General features: G+C 40.8%; 1 protein-coding gene across 6 annotated transcripts in view; it reads left to right on the forward strand.

The window, feature by feature from the left end:
* Positions 1-18,812, forward strand: part of DENND2B (DENN domain containing 2B) — a 154,494-nt gene that overhangs the window by 90,852 nt on the left and 44,830 nt on the right. For 4 of the 6 annotated variants that reach the window (XM_042814786.1, XM_042814787.1, XM_042814788.1 and 1 more), the window contains 3 exons: positions 2,248-3,459; positions 6,535-6,671; positions 17,562-17,710. In XM_042814786.1, the coding sequence (XP_042670720.1) occupies positions 2,248-3,459; positions 6,535-6,671; positions 17,562-17,710 (1,498 nt within the window). The remainder of the gene's footprint in view (positions 1-2,247; positions 3,460-6,534; positions 6,672-17,561; positions 17,711-18,812) is intronic. The other 2 variants (XM_042814791.1, XM_042814792.1) reach the window with 1 other exon arrangement.

The following is an 18,812-nucleotide window of genomic DNA, read 5'->3' on the forward strand; positions in this document are numbered from 1 at the left end:
TTCAAAGGATGCAATGGAAGCCGTGCTCTTTATGTGTGAAATACATTTCCACTTCAAAATCTTTGTATTGTTGAAGCAGATGTCAATGCAGCTCTAGGGCAGGCGTATGTGACATACAGATGTAAGGAGAATGAGAACTTGAGTCTAAGCTAGAGGAGTGCTAAGAGTAATACACGTTTGATAATCATGGTGTTAAACTGAAGAGATCTAAACAAGACAGCAGGGAAAAATGAAGAGTCATGGCAGCCGTCCAGGTCTGACGAGGCTGATTTAAGTTGCAGTAGGCCAAGGTGATTCTAGGTAATTCTCTGCAAACTCTGCTGTGACAACCAGCCAAAACCGCATCCACTGTCACCTGCTTTTGATCGTTTGAGATATCTTAAGACACCTGTCTGAAGCTGCATAGAATGACAGGAAATTGAACTTCTGGGACCCAAAATGAAAAGAATGTGTTCTGATATGCATCCTTTCTGACCTAACATGAAGAAAAGTTTTCACTGAGCTTTAAGTAATTGTTAGTGAAGCATTTGTCGTCGTCTTTGGCGTGAGATCTGTCTTTTCCGTAAGAATGTATGTTTATTTTTTTAAAATGAGGAAGGAGGAGAAGGCACCAAAAAGTGTAACTTCTGTGCAAAAAAGGCTTGATTTCCCAGGACTCTGAAAAAGAGAAAAGTGCCTTTTGTGACAATTTCATAGCTGTCTTTTTCTGATTAGAACTTCCCTTTTTCTCTGATACTTCTGAACTTTGGTTGCAAAGTATTACTACCTATAAGAAACTGGGATGAAGCCTCATGATTTGGTTTGGGGCTATGGTGTTCAAGAAGAAAATATCTCAAAGTATGTTTCTCAGGAATTCCATCGGTGCTCTGGACCATTAGATTCATGCATAGTGGTTGGCACCCATGTCTGTGGGTTTCTACTGGCTACTGGAAGAAAAGCACCTAGCAGCAGGGATCTTCTGTGCCTTTTTCTCCTTTGCTGCAGCTGATATTTGCTCCTGTGACTTCTTTTGGTCAAAACAAACAAACAAACAAACAAAAACTTCCGCTTGGATTTTATGTGTACAAGATATTTTATAAAAAGCAAATGCACAAAAAAACCCCAAACAACAAAAACTTAACTTGATGTTCTTTGTAGAATGCAAATTTGGCTGTGTATGCAAGTCAGTGCACAGGGGTCCTTCCTTTTTTTCTTTGTTTTTTGAAACAGAGAGGTTCCTAGGGCAAAATGTCAAAGGAGCCATGATTATTTCTGCTGTGGTTGTAAGCAAGCATTGTGGCAGAGCAGTAAAAATCCCCCTTTTTTGACATGGTTTTGGCTTTTTATTGCTTTTTGTTGCTGGTTCATCACTGGTGATTGATGGGTTGTTTAATTTCCTATTGTCTTTTTTGTTTTTAAAGTCTTTGTAGCAATGTACAACATCCAAGTAACAATGGCTAATTTTGCAAATCGTTGCAAATACTTTTTCTGAGGGTTTTTTCCAAGGTAACACTGAGACCTTTCTGTACAGTAAATATTCTTCAGTGTGGAATGTGGGAAGATTAGTCTGTGTTTTTCAGTCTGTGATACTCTTTTGATAGAGTTACTTCTGTTCTCTTTGATAAGGAGGACTTAATCCATTTGCAACAACATCAGACCAAAGACAAAACATATCTTCTTTTTTCCAGTCTTATTTAATTTACTGTATACATTGGGGATTTGAAATGCTGTGGCAAAAATGCTGTTGCTGACCACAAGGATCCTTTGCTTCAGATATTATGAATTAAAAACTGACAGCTTTTGAAACTGGTTTACCCAAGCAGCCAGTGAGTAAACTCGTCTGCTTGTTGGTGAGCCTTAACAATTATTGCAGTGGGAATCTTCTCCCTGATGATCTCCTTTTCTTGCAGAGGGAATCCTTTATCTGGGAGGCCAGGAATCTGTCCTGTTGGAGTTGGTAGATGCTTTCAAGGCAATGGTTTGCTATGAGAATATTTTTGTTGTGTTTAAACTCAGGAAACTTGAAGAAGTTGGGGTCAAATAGAGGTGAGAAAACTGGCTTTGAACGTGCTGAATGCTCAGCTTGTCACTGACTTCAGCTAAGTGCTGTTTCTCTCTTTCCAGACTCTGTGGCTGATCGGTATCTCGTGCCTTTGGGGTAGTTTTGTGGTGCGTGAACAGCCCCTGCTTTGCCTGCAGCCAGAAGAAGCTTGGCACATAGCTCTAGTTTCCCTAAGGACTTGATGTTTTATTTCTTTCTGCTTCTAGGTGTCAGTCAGTCTCTCCACCGCCTCTTTTGTCCCCGCCAAGAAGCCCAGCCTACCCGCTCAGTGACAGCGAGGACTCTTGCCAGGCCACGCGTCTCACCAAGGCCTCGGGCTCCCGGCTGCGCCTCAAGGACTGGAGCAGCCGCGCATCCGTGCTGCACAGCACCTCCACCAGCCCATCAGACACTGACTCTCCCAGCCGCCCTCTCAAAGCCATCAGCGTGGGAGCTTTGGATAAAAGGCTGTCTGTGTTCAAGGCGGAGGACCAAAAGGAGAGCCCGAAGGAGGCTCAGGATGGGGATGCAATAGGGAGCCACCCTCTGGCCCGGAGCACTCTGTCCCTAGGCACTGCTGTGAACCTGAGGAGCCTATCCCTCAGCCGGACGAGCGTCCGCTCCCAGGTGCTGGACATCAGGCAGAAGATCACAGAATGGGAGTGCCGTCGGGAGCCGTCTCCCAGGATGAACGTGTGTGTGGACAAGAGGGACGCTGCGGAGAGGTCGGGCAGTGAGAGCTGCCCTAGCGTGCTGACCTCTCCTTGCAGCGACAAGACGTTTGATTTTAAAGGGTTCAGAAGAATGAGCCGAACGTTTTCTGAGTGCTCTTACCCAGAAACAGAGGAGGAGGAACTGCTGGACAGGGATTCCTGCCATCGGGTGGAAAAGAGACCAGGCAGGAGTGATCTTCCTTCTGCCGCTTTTCTCAAGGGCCACATGAGGAAAGAGTCCTCTGCTGTGCTCAACAGAATACAGAAGATCGAGCAAGCGCTAAAAGAGCAGCCTGGCAGGGGCCTCCCCCAGTTACCAAGCAGTTGTTACAGTGTTGATAAAGGGAGGAAAAAGTCTCTGAGTGCAGTGGAGGGACTGAGTGAAAACCTAAGTAACAGCAAAGGAGGGAGTGTTATTTTGGGGAGTGAACCAGAAACACCTACTGAGGCTGAGATAAGCAGTAAGGCAAAGCAGGGAGTTATAGCAAACTCCGCCGACCCTAAACTGCTCCTTGAAAGCTCAGCAAACGCCGTGGTGAATCCTGTCCCCAAGCCCAAACGCACCTTTGAGTACGAAGCAGACAAAACCCACAAGAGCAAACCAAGCAATGGCCTACCTCCATCTCCTACGCCTGCTGCTCCTCCTCCCCTCCCGTCCACCCCTGCACCCCCTGTGACCAGACGGCAGAAGAAAGAGTCACGTTTTCACAGAAAATCCCAGAATAGGTAAAACTCGAGGAAATGCCTCCTGCTTGATCTTCAAATTAGTAGCTGTGGTTTATTTATTTGTTTATTTACTTTTAGTAACGATAGGTCAGATTCTCCCCCCCATAGAGTGCTTTTGACCTGAGAAATGCTAGGAATTGTGTGTTTTGTTTTTTTTTTCTTTCTGCTGGACTGCATGGATGGGATGCATGGGTGAAATACTCCTGCATAGCCACAGTTTTGGAGTTCTCCAACCTGCGTTCCTCAAATCCCTGGAAAAGACTTTAGGTCATTTTGGCACAAATGCCCTTACACGAGATTTTTAATGGAGCATAATTTCATTATCCCCTCGTAGCAGGACCATAACTCATCTGTTATAGTTCTGTCTGTCTGTTTACTGCAAAACATGTCTGCAGCAGATTTGTGTTTCCAAAGCTTGCTACCACAACAGTTGTGTCAGTTTTATACGATAGTAGTGAGGTTGTTTAATTCAGTGTTTAGAAATATTCTCCTAAGTTACTATCAGCAGCTGCAGAGGATTAATGTTGAGAAAACTATATTTTAGCACAGATTATTCTTGAGTTAATAATGAGCAGAGTATGTGGCAATGTTTCCACAGTAGCCTGTGGAGTTTGACTTGTTTTAATTACATGATTCCCATTGGCTTTTTGGAAATGGTGAAACTCATTCTGCTCTCTGTTTAGAAAACTATAGGAATCATTGGTAAACATTTAAACTACTGCATTTTGAACGTGTTCAGCTGTCTGTGAATGTGTACAATGTACAGCTGAAATCTAGTGATGAACTTTGTAAGTAGCTACTAGACAACATTTCAGAGGAACACTAAGAATTCTGTATTTGGAGCTTGATGGTGTCTTAATTAATTACAAGTTGATGTCAGCACAACCTGACCTGAAGTGTTCCAGGGCAGAAGAAGAAGATCAGATTCTCTTCTTTAAAGAAACACCTGTTTCTGAAGTGGATCAGACAATTCTGCTGGTGGTTTTGTTTTTTTTTTTTTTTTTGTGTGTGTGTATGTGTGTCTGAGAAAGGGAAGACGGGTAAAATGTGGGAAGCCAAGCTTTGATTAGCAGTGCTTATCTTGGAGTCCTGGCAATAATCTCAGTTAGAGCAAACTGAGGTTTTAATGAGAATCTATGAAATAAAGCTTACCTCATTTTGCAGCATAGCGTATGTAAAGTACAGAAGACAAACAATGCTTTTTCAATGTTCAGATATAAATAATAGTCTTTATTGGAAAGCTATGGGACAAGTCATAAAACAGCATGTATAAAGTCTGCGTGGTGAGTGGAGGAAGGAATGGATCATGAGAGGTTATTCTTGCCACAGGATCACCTTGTGACTAAGTAGACAAAGTCAATCTTTGATTACTTGCTCACACTGAATTTGGGGCCATACAGGTCATCTAAGAACCACAGTATTTTGATGCAGTTCATTTTTGAGCTGAAATTTTGAAAGCTTTATTCAGGGAGAAGTGCAGTTTGTGCTTGTGCCTGCTGCTCTGCAGGCTGAGATTCCTGTAATTTTATTAGAAAATGGGGCAACATGGTTCAGCAATGGACTCTTGGTCCTGAATATTGCTGATAAGCAGGAACTCAAAGCAGAAGCAAAGTTTATCAATTTAAGTTGTGATTAGAGAAGTGTAGGCTTTAGAATTCGTGGTGCTATCATGTGTATCTGTTGATTCTTGTAAATCAGTTTGACATTTTACAGAGTAGGTATTCATTTCCTTGGAACATATGCGTGGTTTTCTCAAGCTGGAATGTCATGAGAGGGGACTATGGATATATATTCTTTCAATAATTTGGTTGAGAACAGCTTTTCTGGTTGTTGATTGAACTTCACAATGAAATGGAGGAAGTCTGTCTTATTAGCCTGATAGCAAAGAACCACTTCGTGTTCTGAGGACCTGGTGCCCAGGTAGCTTCCACATTTAATATCCACGTGAGATGAATGTTCCCTGGAGGCTGGAGGTCTGATACTGACGAGTGGGAGAGGAGTGGTGGGATGATTTAATGTTAATCTGTGTTGATTAACAGTAAAGTATGGGAATCAGCACAGCCTACGCAAGCCTTACAGCAACACTCTTTAGTGAGCCCATTTTTCAGTCCATTTCATCTTTAGCACTAAATCAATCAATCAGATAAACACTAGCTCTGGTAGAGCTGGCAGTGCAGACCATGTACCTCCCAACTTCAGTGTGGATATTGTCTTAGAGAACATGAATTGTGCAAACCAGGGAATAGGGAGGTCTTAACACCAGCTTCCTGCAGTGTGCATTATTATCCTAAGTCCAGTTACAAGTATGGGGCCAGACTTCTCACCCATGGTGTGGGGAGTAAACCTGAGCAAGAGGGGCCAGGACTCTCTTCCTCCAGGAACCCATCTGGGCCAGCTGCTCCTTGCTTTTTTCTTTTTTTTTTTTTTTTGCCAGAAAGCCCAAATCTTCAGGACCCAAGCATCAGCAAGGGTTACTCATCCATCCCAGATAGCATTTATTTCCTCCATACTTTGTGCTTTGCTGCCAGTGCTTCACGTGGGCTGTGCAAGAGAATTAGGTGACTTTTTTTAACATTTGACTGTGACTTTGGCATTTTCACACTGTCCTTTACATGGAGAGGTATCTGAAGTTTCAAGACCTGCAAGTGTTTTCGAACTAAGGTTTACATCTCCTAGGGCAACCAGTAGAGAATAGTTTTCCAGAGAAATGTCTTTTTCTTGAGGAGAAAGAGCTGCATTTTTCTTGGACTTCTGGCAATGGCAAAAAAACGTATAATCTGAGAGCTGTGTAGCTTACTTACTCTGTAACCTTTGAAAATGGTCACATACTTTCTCTGTATTTTCTCCTTCTCTGTATAATGGGGATAACAATACTTCCAATCTCATAAAAGTGTCACAGTTTGTTATACTGAAGACTGCTGTCAGTACAGGACTTGAGGGTCCTCTACAAGTCCTCTTGAAGCATGACGTGCAATTTATTTTTTAGTCAGTTTATATGCATTTCTTAACCGCTCAGATAACAGTTTGAGTCATTTTGCATTCTAGTTACTAATTACTTCTTGTTTTGAACTTTAGAAAATCGTTTGAGTTTGAGGATGCATCAAGTCTACAGTCATTGTACCCTTCCTCCCCCACTGAAAATGGGACCGAGAGCCAGCATAAGTTTGGATCTAAGAGCACTTTAGAAGAAAATGCCTATGAAGACATTGTAGGTAAGAAGATGTTGCAGTACATGGATTCACACGCGTTGTTGAGTTCAGAGCATGCATTGTTGAACATGTACCTTGTGCAAGAACATTCAGTGCAGTGAGTAAAGAGAGATTAAATGAAGGGTAAATAACTCCAATGTATCAGAGCAAGCATAATTCTCCCTCAGCATGCAGGAGGTCTTGGTCCTCTCAAACTTCGTTGAGCGGTACTGGAAGTAGGCTTGTTAGTTTTGTTCCATGCTTTTCAAGATACAAGCATTCACATTCTCTTTACTACAGCCTTGTCATGAAGCATTGAGAGGTATAAAAATGTAAATAGATACAGTTTACAGAGCTACCTAATAGCAAGATTAACCTCAGAGGCCTTGTGTAGTCAGCCTAAGCCTTTCAGGACTTATGGGAGGACTACCCCAAAATGGTTGTGTACAGCACAATTCCTGGTCTCCCTTCAGTCCCAGTTGCTGGTTAAAGAAAAATTAATTTCCTTCAGCTACAGAGCCATCAGGAATGCACAATGAAAACACTGTTTTGATTAAGCTTCACCAGAAAAACATGTTTCTTTTGGTCTTAGAAGGAAATGTATGGTCTGTGCATACATTCTTTTAACATCAAAAAAGTTGTTATAATTACTGAAAATTGGGCAGCCCTTCAGAGCACAGATTTTCCACACAAATGATGAATATCTGCACTATTTTTAACTCTTTCAGTGTTGTGCTACTGCAATGGATACAAAAGATCCTTGATTTTCCTTTGAACAGTGGATCTTATTTACTGAAAACTGGAGGGGTACCAAGATAGTTGGGGCCCTAGAACACATGTCCCCTGAAGACAGGCTGAGGAAGCTGGGCTTGTTTAGTCTAGTGAAAAGGAGGCCCAGAGACAATCTAATACTGCATAAAATGTTTCAAAGGCAATCAGATGTGATAGAACGAAACTCTTTTTGGTCATGACAGTTGATACAGCAAGGGACAGTGACCACAGATTTTTGCTTGGGGCTTTGACCTACTGAATAAATTCTGTCTTTGCTTTGTCAGCCTAAGTGAAAACAGGACTTTGTTCTGGTAAGCATCTTTCTTCAAATGAGAAGAAATCTTGAGTTCAGTAAAATAAAATCACAATGGTCTCTTCCAGCTCATGGGAACTATAAGCTTGCTCTTGCAGATTATAATTTGGGTACTTTGGCAGTGGGAAAAGAATGCAAAATTTCTCATCTGTGGATATACACAGAACTTCACTGTTTTGTACTGATCTTTAACAGTCTTATTCCAAATCACTTCATTCAGTACAGGCAGTGCGGGGGAGTACCAGGTCAATATAATTCTTATAAGCTGTCAAGCTTGATTAAAGACAAGCCAAAGTAGTTTGATCTCCAGCCTTATAGAAACTATCACAGTTTTCTGTATCACATCTGCATAATTTATACCAGTAGTGCTAGACCTCGATCTCAAGGTACCATTTTTATATCATGCAAACCAGGTGCCTGTACGAGTGAGCTTATTGTATAAATTTACATCTGCTTCAAAGCTAGAAATAATTCTGTCACTGCTGTGTTAGATTTTCTTTGCAAAGTGTTGCCCAAGAAGTTTTGGAGTTTGGTTGGTTTTTTTTTTTTTTTTTTTGGTCTATAACTGGTTGAATGAGGTTGATGCCTCATCCCTGAAGGCATTCAAGGCCAAGACTGGATGTGGCTCTGGGCAACCTCTGCTTGGTGATCCTGCACATGGCGGGGGGGTTGAAACTAGATGATCATTGCGGTCCTTTTCAACCCAGGCCATCCTGGGATTCTATAATTCTATGGGTATCTTACCTTCCCTAAATGCTTATAGGTAGCTCAAACAGCATCATTGTTTCCTTCTTTACTGAATGAGAACACTGATGAACTGTTGTGGCTAATTTACATTATTTAGAGAACTGCCTTTTTTGTGCAAAAAAAAAAATAAAAATCTTTAGGTACTTCAAAGCTGAAGTGATTATTCTTTGATGTCCAGTGACATCATGAAAAAGTCTTCGTTCAACTTTGTAATATTAATGTACATTTTAATAATGAAATATCTGCACATTCATTTCAGGACAGATACTGGACTGAAACATAATGATCCATTCTGTTATAACCAAAAATCACCTCTATAAAGGGGCACATATTCCTAATATTAAACAGAGCTGTATTCCTTGTGCAAAGCGCCATGTGGACTTCATTCATCTTCTGTACTAGCATTCACAGGAATGTGGCAGTCATAGTAAACATTGTTTTGCTTCTTGTGGTTTCGAGTGAGTCTTTAATCAGACCAAAATTGATGTGGCTTTACGAATCCAGTCGGGGAAACCATGCTTGGTTCTGTGCAAATTTAAGAAACTATCATAGTATTAAGAGATGTCTGAGACGGTTGCTTCTGCTGTGTTTGTGGACAACAGTATTTCCTGTCATATGTGCCATATGGTTTCAGTATTCCAGTCTGTTCCCCTAAATACAGTTGAGATATTTAAATACTGTTACTTCATCTGCGCTGCCTCCATGGTATTTTTCACCTGACATCGAGAAGAAAACACCTGTTATTGTCACCAGGAAAGGTGAGAGTAAAGTGAAAGCAATGTTAAGGGAACAGCAGCATCTTTGTCTTAAGAATATCTAATAAAACCATGTAAATTATCATTTGTTTTTGTAAGAGAACTTGCTTTCACAATGTTGAAATTAAATAAAGAAATCTGCTGTGGCAGGGCAAGAACAGTTACAGTGTTTGTAATTCCTTAGAGTGAGGGACAGAGTGGAACAGGTGGAAAATTCCTCTAAATCAGTCTTTCAGTTCATTTTTCTTCGTCAGTGTCTTAAGACGAGGAGCATAAATGTCTGCTCCTGCCCTGAAGAAGTGTTGGTGTTACCCTGGCAGCAGAGTCCCTGGGAATCCAAAGTCTATAGAGATTTGGCTGTAGTGTTCAGATTCTGAAAGATCTCATGCCTTTGTGTCTGGGGTTCGATGGGGTTCATTATGACAGAGGCCAGCTTGAAAACTTGTCTTGAAATCTCCTCCACCTCTTCTCACCCCCCTGTCTCCATACCACAGTTTATCAGTGCTCTGTGGAGGAGAGTAAGACAGTCATCACATGTTCTTGATGAGAATGAAGTCTTCTTCCCAGCACATAAATGCTCAGAGACAGCTTGGATTCAGACCCACCTTTGTTTGTATTTGTTGAGAAGCCAGTCAGAAAGTTTTTCTGGAACCTGTGAAGTTGTCAGTTATCTGAGTTACATTATTTCAGATTGGCTTTAAATAAAAGGTGATAGTTAAATTGTGTGGGAAATCTGGCCTTCTGCAAAGGGAGGAAAATGAGAAAAGGAGAAAAACAGAAGAAATGAGGCAGTTGAAGGAGCTGCGGGCAGCTGCTGTGTCTATTTTGAAAGCTCAAAGCAGAGTAGGAAGTAAAGCCTATTGCAATGGAATCTCTGCAACCAGGATGAGTTTCCAAGTGGGATCTTGATGGTGGGCTCCTGGTGGGAGCTTCCTACAGTCCATGGCCCGAGGGGCAGCTGGATCTGCTCGGAGAGTTTGTTGTGCACCCTCCTGCTCTCTGGACCTGTTCAATATCACCTTTTGGTAATTTTGAGCCTTTCCGACAACTGGACGTTTCTCTTGAAAAGTGTTTTTTTGCATCTTAAGATGAATTAGAGATGGGATAGCACTTAATCACTGTGATTCTGGAGGTATGTTATGAAACCTTGTTATAACTGATGCCAAAGGTGACTGAAAAGTAAAACCATGTGGTCATACAAAACTGTTTATCTGTTTTTCTCTGTTGTCCATCTGAGCATCGCATCTCAGTTTGGGGAGAATGAGTTTCTTATTTACTTCTGCAGTACCACAGGACAGCTAGCTCTAGTTGGCATGGGCCTTCCTTCCTCCTAGTCAGAGAGTTGTGTGATGAATAAATCGTTATAAAGCCCTCCTTTTTTTTGAGGGAGAGTTAATTATATTCCCAGTAGTCTTGTATTCAAGTTTCATTTTATCACTCAGGAAGCAAAATGTTATTTTGATGTTTCCAGCTCTCCTTGAAATGAGTGGGGCACAGGTGACTGTTGTACGTGAGTAAGCACAGTCTTCCAGAGAAATGAGAGTGCACGGAGCTGGATTTGTCACTATTTTACAGTGTGTCAGACCACATAAGAGAGGAAATGCAGCAATATGTATCAAATCAGTATTATTACATACAGCATCAGGGCAGCCTAACCCAGGTGAGTGCCTGAGCAGTTAAAAAAAAGCAGGTGTGGCTCTTCAAGTAGGATCCTGAGTGTGGAGGGGAAGGAAAGCCGGTGGCTTAATCTTCCTTCCCTATGGAGTCCAGTTCTCAAAACACTGTGATAGAGCACCTCATCTCTCCTGAACAGATTAGCTGTTTTGAATTCTGATGTAAATTGGACATGGTACATGTCATGTAACAAATGGGATGATTTAGCTGTTTTACTGAATACTCCATTAAGCGTGCCAAAAGCTGCAGAGATGATGACTGCGGTCCAGCTGGAAGATGTTTCAGCTTCACATTGCTTTCAAATTAGAATATTTTGCAAAATTCTTCCCGTAAACGTGGAAGAGGGTTAGTGAGCCGGGGCTCTTCATTTTTCCAGTAAAATCCCATCATCACATGCCACATTATTGTCTGTCATACTATAATACCACATTGTTTTCTATCATATAATCATCTCACATCAGAGTAGTTGTATGAATCTGGGAGAAACTGGATTTGCTGGGCTGCTGTGAAGCTGAAGCGAACTTGGAGAGACTGCACCTCTGCCAACTGTGCTGTGCTAGTCATCTCTAAGGCACTCTGGGCTTTTCGTCAGACCCTTAGCAATAGTTCTTGAGAGAATCTGTTAGTAAAAGAGCTATGACTGATGGTGCAGGCTGTCACCAGAGAAACGTGTGTTTCTGTTTTCTTCCACGACCCTCACTTGCCTTTAAAAGTCTAAAAATCATGTGAGATTTTTCAACAGTGCAATTGTGGTAATTTTAATGTAGGGTAATGGCAGCCAGAGTGCATTAAATGAAACAGTTTCCATATAGGCCTGTCAGAGAAGGGCCAAATACTCTAGCTGTCTCATTCTGTTGATGATTAGGCTGTTTGTTGTATGCCACACTGGGATACATGTTATTTTTAATCATCATGTTATGATTCGTTTAGATTCCTGTATTTCTCTGTGGAATTTGTTTCACTGCTATATCACCCTTACAGCTTCTTTTGGATTCTCTGTGAGCTTTATATCCTGGTTTTCTAAGACAGTTACTGTGCAGCAGTGAAATGGAGAGTAAAATGATTGTGATGATGCTCTCCCATACCCTAATTTAAATTCATAGAGAGACTGCACTGAAGTCAACTGAGTTCAACCACTTTGAAGTGCAAGCCCTTTTTTGCATGGTGTTGTTGTCCTGTGGTGACAGTTGCTCATTGGTTGCTTTCGTTCATGTAATTTTGGACTGAGTGCTAGATGGGTGAAATTTTTGGAGAATATTTTTATTCATTTATCAGATAAACTTCTTCTGCAGCTAATTCTTGCTTATGGTTACAAATGGAAGATCTTACAGATCCTGTAGAAGAGAGCAGAGAGCTGAAAGTCTCTGCAATTTTTCTTCTATTTATTGCCTGGCAAGCCACAATTGAACAAGCTTAGAAAACAGTGATACAGTCTCCATTGCCCAGGGCTCAAAAGGCTGATCACATTTTAGACTCATCATCCTACGTGTTGCAGATGCTCTACTACTTTTCTGAGAACTAATCAGATGCACCAGATGACAGGACTTTAAGCAGGTAGTTGTAACCTAGTGCTGTTTAGAAGGAGCTTTTCAAAGCTACTATTATGCATCTCAGCTGTAATTTGACATTGAAATAGTTCCCCTTTCAACAGATTCCTGGGGTAAATTCCTTAGCTGAGATGCACAGTTGCAGCTTCTCTGATGTTGAAAGAGCTCATCTATGTCTTAAAGATCTAAGCTCAGATATTTTATGAAAGCATGGGGATTTTGTGGTTTTCATCCATTTCATCTGAACGTGATCATAAACATCCTGATGGGTGAGTGCTCCTCCAGCACTGGTTGTGTGAATTGGTGTGCAAGTAATTTTATGAATAAAATGAATGAGTAGTGCATGCATAGAAGAGTGAGAAGCCTTGTGCAGTTCTTTGAACTTAGGTGCCCCAGAAATGCTGGGGACCTGTAAGACTGCACAGTGTATGGCTCCCTTGCTATTCCCTATGACAGATGGCTTGCTTGGGTGCAAGCACTCGAGTGTTACTTAGTCTGAGTTCCATCTATCTGGCTCCCTTTTCCTGCCCGTGTATTGCCATTGCTTCTTACTTCTTGCCTCTTGAGGGGTGTGGTGTTTGTTCCCAAATATTCCCCTCAAAGGCAGTTGAAACTTTGATCTCCCTGTTCTTTATACTGTAAGATAAATCAGTTGCACTGTATTTTGTGCGCAAGCTCTGGAATACAGGAAATGGGCACTTTGTCATTTGTGAGGTGCTGACACCACCTACCCTGGCCACGTGGAGCCTGGGCTTTCAGCATCATTCTCTGGAGATGGCATCTTCTCTATGTGAGCACTGGCTCCTAATTAAGGCACGACATTTAAGGCCATTTAATGAGCCTTTTCCATTGCCATATAACCATTACTTGTTTCTCCACTCTAGAAAGAAAAGAACCATTTCCCTCTTTTCTGCCATTTATAGAGAAGAGTCTGTCCGTTTTTTCTTTCTCCCCTCAATCTTGCTTTTCTCTCCTTTCTCAGCATGAGGCAGGCTTGCTGAATCTGCCTCTGCTTCCCATTTGCCACAGTGAGAGGGGCTGAACAGAGGAACGCTGTGTGCTGCCTCCGGACTTGGTGGGGCTGACTTGCAGAGCGTCACGGATGGAGGAACTGCAACCACTAGAGGAAACTCTTTGATGCTTAAGCTCAAGGCACTGCATTCCTCATGGCTTCTCTAAAAGTCCCTGGCTATTTCATCTGTTTTTTTTTCCTTTTCCCCTACGGACAAATTGTTAAATTGCCTGTGAGACCTTCTGAAGATAAATGTCTCGTAGATGAATGTCCTGTGTTTACTCAGCAGTTTGGTACATAGAATTTGAGAGAATGGGAAACTTTAGAAGGCTGTAGAGGGAACTGATCAGACTCATTTGGGAACAGGGCTGGTGATCAGAGACATTAATTACCAAAAGTTTGCTATTCCATGTGACCATATTTGTTCTGGGGGTCTGATTCAGCTTTCTTTGAAGTCAGAGTTTGTCTGCTCTTTTCTTGTGCAGCACTTAGATCAGCCTCATCAGGACAAGTGTGGCTCTAGTGTGCAGTCTCTCTCCTTCTGGCATTCAATAGAGACATCCATATGGAAGAAACAAGAAAATTACTTTACTCTTTCATTGTAAATGTGTTTCCCTTTTACAGCAAATCCAAATGAATACAAAGCCACTACAACATGCAGACTGTAAACATTCCTTGCCTTGGTCTCTGGGATTAGAGCAGTGATTGTGTTGAGGAGAAACGCAGTGATCAAAGCTGCAAACTTCTGGAACCAACTCAGCTATATGGAAGCCTTCCTCATTTTCATGTTGCAGCAGCAGCTGCCACCACTACCATTCCTCTGGTGTGGGACCCAAACCTGCTGGTAGCCACCTGTCCCCAGGCCTTCATGCCTATGGAAGGGTGTAATTATGTACTTAGATGGGGTTGACTGCTGTCCTAAGTCAGTTTAGGAAATCCACGCACATCTCTTTTGCTTGCTTTCTAATCTTGGGTTTTTTGGGGTTCTTTACACTCAGAAGCCAGTTGGTTTCTGCTTCCTAGTGCTCTTTTTGCATGTATGATCTTTGTGTCTTATCCACCAAGAACAGTTTATAAACTAAATAATGATTAAAAAAATAGTGACTATCTCAGGCTTGAAAACAGCTGAAGACCCACACAAATAAATAATCTCTTTTAGTTCATTGACTGAACAAAATATTTGGTTCAAATGCTGAATCAGCAAAACCAGATTGATCAAGCTGTTTCAATGCCAGAAACTTCATGGAGAAAGAGGCTATTCTTTTTTTTTTTTTTTTTTTTTTTGAATTTAAAAAAAAAAAAAATAGATGAGGCAAATTTAATCTGAACACAACATTTAAAAAAAGAAAAAGAAAAAAAAGAAAAAAAAAACAAAAAACAACAGAGATAATTTTATTTTTAAGTAAATGAGAACAATAAAATAAAAGTGTTATTGAATAGCAAGCCAAACTTCTGAAGAAAATCAGAAGGGTCTTTCCCTAATAGGGAAAGGGTTAAAATCCCTGTCATGTCTCCACTGACCTCCACGTTACACTGAAGAGGAATTTGGCCTGAGCTTTTTTCTGGTAGAGGATCTGAGTCAGAAAAGCAGCCTCTGCTCTTGGTTTCTTACTCCTCCCTCTCCTCTCATCCAAGACTTCTCTTGGCCTGTTTCTAAGCTTAATATTTTATATCAATATTAGTATTGCTGAGTTTAGCTGGGTTCAACCAATTCTGCTTTCCGTGATGTCTTGGAAGGAGAATCGCCACAAACTTATAAACTGCTTTGTGTTTTAGAAAATATTTCTTTTCAGCTAATGAACTTGTTTCTCCTTGGGAGTTTGGATAGTAAGCAGACTAACGCAATAAGATTTGTTTTCTCAAGGAAGCATATGTTTAATCACTGCCTAATGTAGCTGAGTATTTTGAAATCTGCTAATCCATTCTAAAATTCTTGCTTGACCTATACTTGACTTGGGCTTACAAGAAATTTTATCATGCGAGCGCAATCCATTTAGCTGTGAGTAAGTAAAAGCACTTTGACTCTTGCTGTGATTATTGTATCTTGAGCTGCAGCATTTACAAGTAACGATTACTGTGCAATATCTATTTGCTTTTCTTTCTGCAGGAGTTAATCTGTTCCATAGTCCTGTAAGGATATACATGGCTTTAAATTGTTTTTAAGAATATTTGTTGCTTCACATTTGTTCTGTTCATTTTGTTCATCAAAAGGTCTTTCTTTTGCATACCTCATGCACCTGAAGCCATTCTTTCCACGCAGCATGTGGACGGACTATTGATAGTGCAGCCTCTAAAATCAGATTCCCTCTGGATGAAATAATAGCTTGTGACTGCCAACTCAAACATTCTTCAAGAGCAGCAGTCATTCAGGCCTCTAATTAAAACAATGCTAAAGCATTCAGTCTTTCCTTATGTTTGACTAGAAATCTTAGTATGATGCATTGCTGAAGCAAAACTGTATTTTACTTGTAACACGTGAATGTGTGAACTTGCTAAGTGAAAGCTCTTATCACTGTTATTGATGAATCAAGCAGTCCTGTAGTTCAGTAAAGTAGAAGGCACAAACTGGTTTTGTTTTCTTGTGTGCAAGCAGGAAATACAATATTCTGTCTAGAAAAAAGAAACTGATAGTCAAAAGGATATAAATATGAGCCTTGCTCTCACTGAAAATAACTGTACCTCAGCTGTCACCTCTGTAGAAGTGGTGAATATTTTCTGGAACAGACTGAAATGTAAACCATACCGTAGTTTTCTGTCCTCAATTTTTGATTAATACAGTATGCAATAATGCCTGGATTTCTTCTAAAGCTTATACGTAATTGTTTGAATTGTGATATAAATTCTACTAAATGCATGAGTTCTATAGTCATCTTCAGATAAAACTACAAAAACCAGCTTGTCCAGAATCTTTGAACTTCCTGCATGTTTCACATTTCTGCAAATTCAAGATTTGAATTTGAGCAGATGATTTTATGGGGATGATTTTCTAGGTAAGGTGGAAGAAAAACAGAAAACTGGAAGGGCTCTGTGTTTGAAAAGCCTGAAGTTCTATGCCAGTTGCTGATTATGTACTGTCTAAAGAAGGGGATGCAAAACTTTCATTTTATTGATGGTGTTCATTCAACTTTGTGCTTCTTAGTTTGGTGAGAGGTTTACTGAGTTCAGAATTCCTGCAAAGATGATGAGTTGCTCTACCAATCCTTAGATGGAAATGGCTTCTGAAGAGTCTTGGATCTCCCTTCAATCCATACTGTAAATGTTGTTTCTGGTTTTCAAAGGCTGAAAAGACAAAGATGGCAGAATGCTTTTCAATTTATTTCTCATTTGTCTCATAGTTAGTGGTCAACTGATCAAACCTCTCTATATTACTGGTGGGATGAATGCCCCTCCAGGAGATACTAATTTCACATTAGTTGAAATGAATGGCTGCTTTGCTAGAAGGCATGATGTATTTTAAACAACACTTTGAGGATGCAGCATGGTTGGTGCAGAAATTCTTCCCTCATCTTCTACATTTTCCAATCTTCTGTATCTTCTACATCTTCCAATCTTCTCTCTTGACACTGCTGAGCTAAAGTGCTTATTCTTTCTCTGCCTGCTCTCTGAGCAGAGAGAAAAGTGAAAGTAGCATTAAATAAAAGTTGTCTTATCACGTGTAAGGGTGGTATGGTGAGAACAGTTATTTATTGCTGTTCTTTTCACCCTGTGAGTGGCTGCTATAGATTTGTAAAATCTACCGATATACTTTAACATAGTTATGTGCCTTAGTTTTTATATATCAATAAATTCTGAACAGCTGCAGATGCTCAGAAGCACATCTTGTGAAATCTTTGCATTTTATTAAAAAAAAAAAAGTAAAAAAAAAAAAAAATAAAAAAAAAAAAAAAAGTTGTCTTCATAGCCAAGTTTTCCTCCAAATACTTCCAGCTGCAGTGAGAGGGATGAGTCATGCTGAAAGCTGAGCAGCTTTTCTAAAAGTTTTTCACTTGGTTCACATGACTATTTTTTTTTTTTTTAATTTTGCATTCCTTTCTGTTTTTCTTTTCTTAAAAAAAAAAAAACCCACCAAAACAAAAAAAAACAAAAAACGTGAAGGAGAATCATCCAAGGAAAACCCGTATGAGGATGTGGAGCTGAAAGGCCGTCACGCGGGCCGAAAATCCCATCAGCTCTCCGAGAACTCCCTAGATTCTTTGCACAGGATGTGGACTCCGCAGGACAGGAAATACACATCACCTCCCCAGGTAATGCACGGCGTCACAGGGCGCGAGGGCACATTTCTTTCTGCACTTGAAAGCTTGTTTAAAGCTGTTGCAAGAGAATCAATCGTGGCAGAGGAGGAAGAGCAGCTGTACTGAATGAAAAAGAGTATCTGGAAAACGAGTGCAATCAAATCCATAAATTGCTGCTGCGAGTGCTCTTGGCAGCTGCAATCGGGAGTCTCAGTGCTGCTCTGAAGAAGCTGGTTGCTGTTTGGAGCAGTCCTGACGAGCTACGGCCAGATGAGTTTAAGCAGAACCCTCTGCCAGCTGTTTGAGGAGCTGAATCTGGCCCTAAATCTTTTGTGTAGGTTGCGCCTCTTTGAGAACGACCTCAATGTTTGCTGTGGGGTTTTTAGCAGGATGGGAGGGAGAGGTCAGCTTCTTAATCTTTCCCATGTATTGTTACACGAGGCCTATTGTGACATGTTAATATGAAGTATGTAATGTGGCATGGCTTCTTGTAAGATGCAGAAGGCCAAGTATACCTTTTTACTCCCCCTCCCAGTGAAGAAATGGATAATAACATAATCAGAAAAACCAGAGTGCCTGCATTCAACAAAGCTGTATAAGCTGTGTTGGCAGCATAAAATAAAACACCTGCAGACTTTCTGTTTTGTGGTGAATTTTCCAAAGCAGTGTGTTTTCTGTGAAAGCTATGAAATGCCAGGTTGCTTTGTTGTTTATGGGATCTTTGTGTTCATAAGAAGAAATATAAATTTATCGCATGCTTAATTTTGAGATTTGAAACCTCTTTTAAAGGAATTTTTGTTTTGCACTGAATCAACAGAAAATTTGCATTTTAATGACAGGACACAAGAGTCTACTTTTTTGTCACGTAAACTGACCTACAAGAAAACAAAATATATTTTCTTTTGCTATATTTGGGTGCACATGAGCACCACAGTCCTAGAGATAAAAGTATTACCAAGATTCTTAGCATACTCCTGGTTCATCATCTGTAAAGCAGAAGAGTTTTCTGCTAAGCTACTGAAAAGGGAGCAAATGGGAAGTGACCTCTGGAGGTTCCTTTCAACCCCAATGATTCTGATTTTGTGAATAGAGAGTATAAAGTGAGTGATCAGGC

This window comes from Centrocercus urophasianus, unplaced genomic scaffold (genome assembly GCF_019232065.1).
Source record: "Centrocercus urophasianus isolate 14NV4802_14NV808 unplaced genomic scaffold, USGS_Curo_1.0 seq_14, whole genome shotgun sequence".
Classification (NCBI taxonomy): Eukaryota; Metazoa; Chordata; class Aves; order Galliformes; family Phasianidae; genus Centrocercus; species Centrocercus urophasianus.